Genomic DNA, 7,742 nt, shown 5'->3' with positions numbered 1-7,742 from the left:
GGGAAGGGAAGGGAAGGGAAGGGAAGGGAAGGGAAGGGAAGGAGGGAGGGAGGAAGGAAGAAATGGAAGTAAAGGGGGAAAAGAAATGAAGGAAGGGAAGGAAGGGAGGGAGGGAGGGAAGAAGGAAGGAAGGAAGGAAGGAAGGTAGGAAGGAAGGAAGGGCATCCAAATAAAATTATTTATTTTCACAGACAACATAAACTTATATATAGAAAACCCTAAATATTCAACACAAAAAAAAAACTGTTAGAACTAATAACTAAGTCAGCAAAGTGGCAAGATACAAAATCATTATCCAAAAATCAGTTGCATTTCTATACACCAACAATTAACAATTGTAAAGGAAAGCAATTCTATTTTCAATAGCATCAAAAGAGAAAAAATACTTAATAATAAATTTAATTAAAGTGGTGTTTCAGCTAAACATTGGGGCACCAACTAGGACTAATACTAACATGTTATTAGATTTTGCCAATTTTTAAGGCAAAAACAATTCTAGAGCAAGAGTGTCATTTCCTAATGAGAAGAGTCCATCCAATAAGAATATATATTTATTGTAGATTTTTTGCACCTAATAATGTAACTTCAAATTATATACAGCAAATTCTGATAAAACAAAAAGAAAATAGACAAATCTACTTGTATTTTGTATTAGTAACTGATAAAAGAAGCAAATAAGACACAAATAAGATATGAATGATTTGAGCAACACAATTAATATAGTTGACCTTATTAACAATATAAACTACTCTATCCAGCAATGACAGAATTCACATTCTTTAGAGGAGCACATACATTTATCAATGAACATATAGGCCATAAAGCATATCTCAACAAATTCAAAATATTAAAACATTCAGAATATGTTTTCTCATTAAAGGGAAGTTACACTTGAATTTTTTTTTTTTTCTTGAGACAGAATCTTACGCTGTTGCCCAGGCTGGTGTGCAGTGGTACGATCTTGGTTCACTGTAACTTCTGCCTCCCTCCTCTCATTCCCTTACCTTCCCTCTAACCTCTAGGTAGGGGAGAGAGGGATGGTGGTTGAGTCAATCACTAACGGCCAATGATTTAAGATATCATGCCTACATAAGGAAGCTTCCATAAAAACCCAAAAGGGCAGTGTTCAGAATGCTCGTAGGTTGATGAGGACATGGAGGTGCTGGGAGGGTGGTAGGCCTGGAGAGGGCATAGAAGCTCCATGCCCCCACATACCTCGCCCTATGCATTTCTTCCATCTACTGTTCCTAAATGATACCTGCTTAATAAACCAGTAACCTAGGAAGTAAACTGTTTTTCTGCATTCTGTGACTTGTATCAGCAAATTATTGAACACAACGAGAGGCTCATGGGAATCCTGATTTATACTCAATTGATCAGAAGTGAGAAGGGAAGCCTGAACTTGGGGTTGGCCTCTGAAGTAGGGGCAATCTTGTGGGACTGAGCCCTTAACCTGTAGGATCTGATGCTAATTCCAGGTAGATAGTGCGAGAATTGAATTGAATTGTAGGACACCCAGTTAGTGTCAGTGGAGAAATGGAGAATTGCTTGTTGGGGAACAAATCCACACATACGGTCACAGAAGTGTTGTAAGTGTTCAGTGTGTGTATACAGAAAAGCAATCTGTGTTTCATTCTACAGGATCATGGGGTGTTGTCCCCAGTGGGAGCATCAATCTTAATGCTAAGTAAAGTGAGAAGGGCCACAGCAGAAAATCTGGATTCTTTTAAGTAGGATCATGACTAGTCTGCATACAGAAGTATTTATCACCCAAACTAGGACAGTCTTGAGAGTAAAAGGAGTCACTATTATAAATTTTGCAGGAACAACGTGGCTCAGTCAAACCAGGACTTCTGGTAGATCTTGTCATAATTGATGAGAAAAAATTATAATCACAATGCCAAATTGTGCTTGGAGAGCGACCCATTTTTAAGCCCCCCTTTGTTAAATAGGATAGACTCTCAGGAAATTATGTTACCTCACTAATGGGGGAAAACATCCCCCATTCCTGTAATTTAGGCTACTGACTTACCCAATAGTCTATTCTGGAAACTGTCTTGCATATTTACATAATGGGCCACTTCGCAAGTCTTCCTGATAAACTTTATGAAGTCTTTCCAATAATATGCTTGTTCCAGGGAAAGCTGAGCTTTTTCAAGTGTATGAAATATCCTGCAGTCAAAAGAATCCAGAGAAAACTAAAATTTAAAATGATTTTGCAGATGACAGTTAGATCATTATAAATTTTCCAAAACAAATATATGCAAATGCATGGCAGTCCACTTATGTAAGGAAATAGAATCTTGCATAAGTGGTAGAAATAGTTCTACTGATTTTTTTAGTTTGTTTACACACTCCTCTACCTTGACTTGAAAAATGAGGAAAGCAACTTATGGGAATACATAAAATATAAGACAGAATAAGTCAACAAGTAAAAAAAGAGGAAAATTAAAGACCATAACAGGGAGTGAACTTAAAGATTAAGAAAATAAATATTCCCTATTTGACATATTTGACAAAGAACTTCCTAGCAGTCAAGGAAAATGGAAATTGATCACACATATAATTCACAGAGTCATAAAATAAAAACAAGGCAAATTTTATGTACAGTTACAGCTCCCAAGAGAAGCTTCCTATTGGTAGTTAATGCACGATTTCTGAGTAATGACACAAACAAGAACTTCAATCACATGCATACCTTGGACTGACCAGGGATCCTCAATTTCAAATGAAAGATTAAGTCAGTGGTTAAACATTAAGGGAACCGTTTCATATTTTACAGTTTTTAGATGCTTTCCAACAGTACCAGTAGTTTAATATTTTTAAAATAAATTGGCCGGGCGCGGTGGCTCAAGCCTGTAATTCCAGCACTTTGGGAGGCCGAGACGGGCGGATCACGCGAGGTCAGGAGATCGAGACCATTCTGGCTAACACGGTGAAACCCCGTCTCTACTAAAAACTACAAAAAACTAGCCGGGCGAGGTAGCGGCGCCTGTAGTCCCAGCTACTCGGGAGGCTGAGGCAGGAGAATGGCGGGAACCCGGGAGGCGGAGCTTGCAGTGAGCTGAGATCCGGCCACGGCACTCCAGCCCGGGTGACAGAACAAGTCTCCGTCTCAAAAAAAAAAATAAATAAATAAAATAAAATAAAATAAAATAAAATAAAATAAAATAAATTGAACCTCTTTCTATTCAAAATATAAGCTACCATATCGATCTATCATTTGTGTAGAAGGTGCAGTTGAAATCATTTTGATGTCCCAATTGTTTATAAGTTTCCCACGAACATGTACTTACGCTGTGGAGACAAGCTGGTGCTTACAGTCACTAGAAAAGACATTATTCTCAGGAGCGGGATCAGCTCCCAGCAGCAGGAAGAGCCGAGTACAGGAAAGGCTTGCTTCTGACAGCTGCATCTCAAGTTCCTGCCAGTCCAAATATTCTTCAGGTATTAAAACTGACATATTTGTGTGCCAAGTAATGACCTCTTGCAAAATATGATCCTTAACAAGAAAAGAAGATATTGCTTATAATAAATACAGCAATTCAAATGTGCGTATTTGAGATGCAGCCTTTACCTTGTATCACTTAACAAGGGGTCCACTCAAACTGTACATCAAAGATCGTGCCCTATGGCATGGTAATTATCTAAGTTATAGTTCCAGACTTGAATCTCTACTCATGTTCAGGTTAATAAGTCCAAAAATAAAACTTAATCCAATAATAAAGTAGGATGGGACCCAGTGTCATAGCTATCTGTGTTCGCTGGTAGTGACAAGTAACCTGTGAATCAAGACCCCCTGAGAGTCTCACTCTTAGTACCACCTTCCACAATTCCTCTAGGCTGAGATCTGGCTCACACAAACCCATAAAAGGCAGCAGAAGTGAATTGTGCCAGATTGTGCCAGTTCCAATTCTACCTTCTCTGAGGAGTGGCGGCTTCTACTCTCCCTCCTTGCCTTGTTCTTGCTTGTGTGCAGGATCCCTGGATAGCCATGTCAGAAGTCTGGCTACCCTGCTGAAAGGCCATATAGAGAGGCTACCTGGAGAAGAGACATCTTGAGTCTGAGAGGAGAATGAGAGGCCCTCATCTCAGTATCCTAGCTAACCAGACTCCAGCCCTCACAGCCACCTGACTGCAACTACATGAATGATGCCCAGTAAGACCATCAGAAGAACCACCCCGACTGAACCCAGTCAACCCATAGTCAGAAGAGAAAGAAAAGAATGTGCTTTGTTTTAGGTCACTGAACTTTGGGGTGATTTGTTAGTGATATGTATCCTAGGCATCATCAGAAAGGCTATCTCAAGTATATGTAACCTATAAATATATAGTTCCCTACTTTGTATGAGACTACAAGTTAGGCTTTACAGATAAAAAGAAATTTGGGATGGGATTTCTGCCAGGAAAGAGCTGACATCCAGTCACAAGAAAGGTATTTGCAAACAGGTAATTCTTTTTGTGCCTGCATGCATTCACATACACTATTCTTCTTTATTTATTTTTCATTTTTTTAATAGGGTCTCACATTGTTACCCAGGCTGGAGTGCAATGGTGTGATTATGGCTCACTGCAGCCTTGACCTGCTGGGCTCAAGCAATTCTCCCACCTCAGCCTCCTGAGTAGCTGGTATTACAGGTGTGTGCCACCACATCTGGCTAATTTTGTTTTGTTTTGTTTTGTAGGGATAGGGTTTAGCTATGTTTCCCAGGTTGGTCTTAAACTCCTGGGCTCAAAAGACCTGCCCACCTAGACCTCTCACAGTGCTGGAACTACAGGCATGAGCTGCCATGCCCAGCCCTTCACATACACTTTTCTGCCTGCCTAGCATCCTCTCCTGACTTCTCTTTGCTTCCAAATCTTACACCTCATCTAAGGCTCATTGACTTATTTGGGAAGACTCCTAGATGCTGAGCTCCAAGGCTCTCATTGTTGTCCACCCTTCTCTACCAAGATAGTGTCTTCTTCATGCTTATACTCCCTTCAGCATACCGTCATGCCCAGAGTAGATGCTAAGAAATCATTGATTGAAATAAGCACAGTATTCAATTACTATCCCAGTTTTCATCTTGCTGTGACATCATTTATATTTCACTAGTTTCATTCTTTCACTGGTTTTAGTTCCATGGTATATAAGGAAGGATATAAAAAAACAGGTAATACTGAGAAAGAAAAACGAACTCTAAAAATATAAATACTATAATTTTAATTCTCAGTAAGAAGAATATGGGGTGGAACTTGACAAAATAATCCTTCCAAACAAATCGTTCAACATTCTGCAGTCACACTTGAGCACTCAGCAGGGGTAGCCCATTGTCCTGGGCAGTTACATGAGAGGAACATGACTTGTAAAGCCTGCAAACCACTCAAAGCCACAGCTTTGCTGGGATTGACTAATCACCAGAGAGTTTCCTCTGCTTTTCTTAGCATGTGCAGCCAAAAATGAAGCAGATCAAGGATCCAGGAAGCCAGAAAAGCAGAAGTGGCCTGTTTTGAAAGTTTGAGGAATTTCAAGTAGGTTTTGGCCAGGCGAATGGCATACAACCTTTCAGTCAGACAGAAGGGCCAGCACTGAAGGGCGGCTGAAGTTCAGAGAGCCAGCTTCCTTTAAGTGTATGGGCTCATGGCAAAACTTTCCTCATCAAAACTCCAGGTTAAATATTAGCATCTTTGGTGAATTTAATCTTAAACTGGTGCTCTTAGAAGAGCTAAGATGGTAGAATACTTACAGCATCCTCTACTGAACCAAGTAGCTTGTTTAAAACACTGGTCTCAGAAGAGTTACAATAGCACACCAGTCCCTGGAGACCATCCCATATGCTGGAGTTTCCAGGGGGGAAAAAGACCTCCTTCTCAGAGAAACCACCATTCGGGCAGACAGCATTCTTCGCCAACATCTAAAAGATTAATAAGAGTGGGAAGGAGTAACATTTAAAGAGGCTTAGATACCCTCTTCATGGGCTCAAGAACTGCAAATACAATAAGCAATGATAAACATTTTAAACACCACGTAAGGTTTTGGAAAACCTGCATATTGTTTCCTTTTTTTGCTAGCACAATTCACAAAAGGAGCAAAATTGAATATTGCAATAGCTTCTTGAATGTTTTATTAAAATTGCTTATTTATAACTCTGCTGTGCTTTACCTGTTTTAGCTCCCAAAAGAACACATCCTTTTCCAGTTTCAATTGGTCAAGTTCAAACCATTTAAAATCATTAGCTGATGTCTCCAGGCAAATGAGGACTTCTGCAAAGTAGACAAATTGATCATTATTCACCTAAGGTAGGTAAGCTTGACTCCTACACATGGCCATGAATCAATAAACTGGATCCTGAAAACATGGATTTTTAAAAACTTGACCTATTATTATACATTTTCTTCTCTTCATTAGAAAGGAAAACAGGAGTCATTATAATATCATTTTATCCTTTCCAAAGACTAGTGAGTATGAGTTTTTAGTTACAGAAGAGTTTTGCTTCTAAAGTAACAACCCCCTCACATTTTCCCTCTTCTCCCTGAGAAAATGAAAAGGCTGCAGCCCATCTGGGCAAAAGTGCAAACCCAACTTCCTCAGAAGAGGGCCAAAGGAATAATGCTCACCATAGTCAAGAAAGTTCAAAGAAGGGCATTCTGCAAACCCAGGGGGAACACGCTCTCCCTACCAGACACCAAGGAACAGTGGTGGGAGGAGGCAGTAGAAGGAACAGAATACAAAAGATTCGCTTATTCACAATGCACTAAGGTCCCTTTCCAGCCTGAAAACCATGGATGCTGCTGTGAATGTGAAAGTCAACCCAGCCCTAAGACACTGCTTGTCATAGGCCACAACATGGGCTTAAGGAAAACAGAAGGATGCGCTCTTCACAGTGCCCTCATTGTTTATTTAGCCTTGGTGTGCTGTATTTTAAATTCCCTAGAAGGCATCAGAGCAAAGCATAAATATACATACGATGCCAGCAAAGTTATCTCCCAACTTTACAATGTATCAGGCAGTTTCAAGTCCATTTGCCAATAAATTTCATGTTTACTCTTAGTGAGTCAGGGACAAATAACACCAGAGCTAGCTTACCTTGGACAAAATGTAAATTCTGAGCTATCGCATTTCTGAGAGCTCCATCAAGCTGAAGAAATCTCTTCAGTGCCGGCCACTGGGGCAGGTTTTGCAGCAAGCTTTGCAGTTTCCACAGATGGTGTAATCTGAGTGCAAAAATAAATAAATGAAATGAAATGAAAAGTAGTTCAAAGTGTCAACTAGGGAAATAAAAGTTCCATTCAAAGGAAAATATTCCACTACTTTGAGAAGTGTGTTCACCAGACTGAAAGTCACACTTCATCACACAACCAGGTTCTTGACAAATTGCATTGTTTGAGTCACCCGATTTGGAGATTCTTTTGGTACTGAATATGGATTAAACATTCTCTTTACCCCAACATGGAAAAGTATATTCCTAGTAGTGTGTAAAAGAAGTGAGGGTTATGATAAAGTTTCACATGGGATCTAAAAACATTTGCCTTGAAGCCTATAGTTAATGAGACATAGAAAAATATTTTGAGAAAAGTTTCAAAACATAAAGATGGTGTGTGGTGGTGGACAGGACCCATTGCAGTGGTCCCAACTTGGGCCAATTGGCAATGCCTGTAGGATTCTCCAAAGTCAAAGGAAGAACGACCAGCCAGGCAGCTCAATACAAACAGTCCCTGGAGTGTCATACTAATGGGCTCCAGACATGGAAGAAATAACT

The 7,742-nt window shown here is 39.9% G+C and overlaps 1 protein-coding gene across 1 annotated transcript in view; it reads right to left on the bottom strand.

Moving 5' to 3' along the window:
* ABCA13 (ATP binding cassette subfamily A member 13) overlaps positions 1-7,742 on the bottom strand; it is a 503,546-nt gene that overhangs the window by 432,970 nt on the left and 62,834 nt on the right. Inside the window, 5 exon segments of the mRNA XM_017868548.1 lie at positions 2,033-2,172; positions 3,297-3,502; positions 5,730-5,897; positions 6,146-6,246; positions 7,070-7,197. Coding sequence (XP_017724037.1) covers positions 2,033-2,172; positions 3,297-3,502; positions 5,730-5,897; positions 6,146-6,246; positions 7,070-7,197 — 743 coding nt within the window.

Source organism: Rhinopithecus bieti, unplaced genomic scaffold (genome assembly GCF_001698545.2).
Source record: "Rhinopithecus bieti isolate Rb0 unplaced genomic scaffold, ASM169854v2 scaffold_3527, whole genome shotgun sequence".
Classification (NCBI taxonomy): domain Eukaryota; kingdom Metazoa; phylum Chordata; class Mammalia; order Primates; family Cercopithecidae; genus Rhinopithecus; species Rhinopithecus bieti.
Note: the sequence above shows the minus strand (reverse complement) of the source record. Positions and strands in the feature narration are given on the sequence as shown.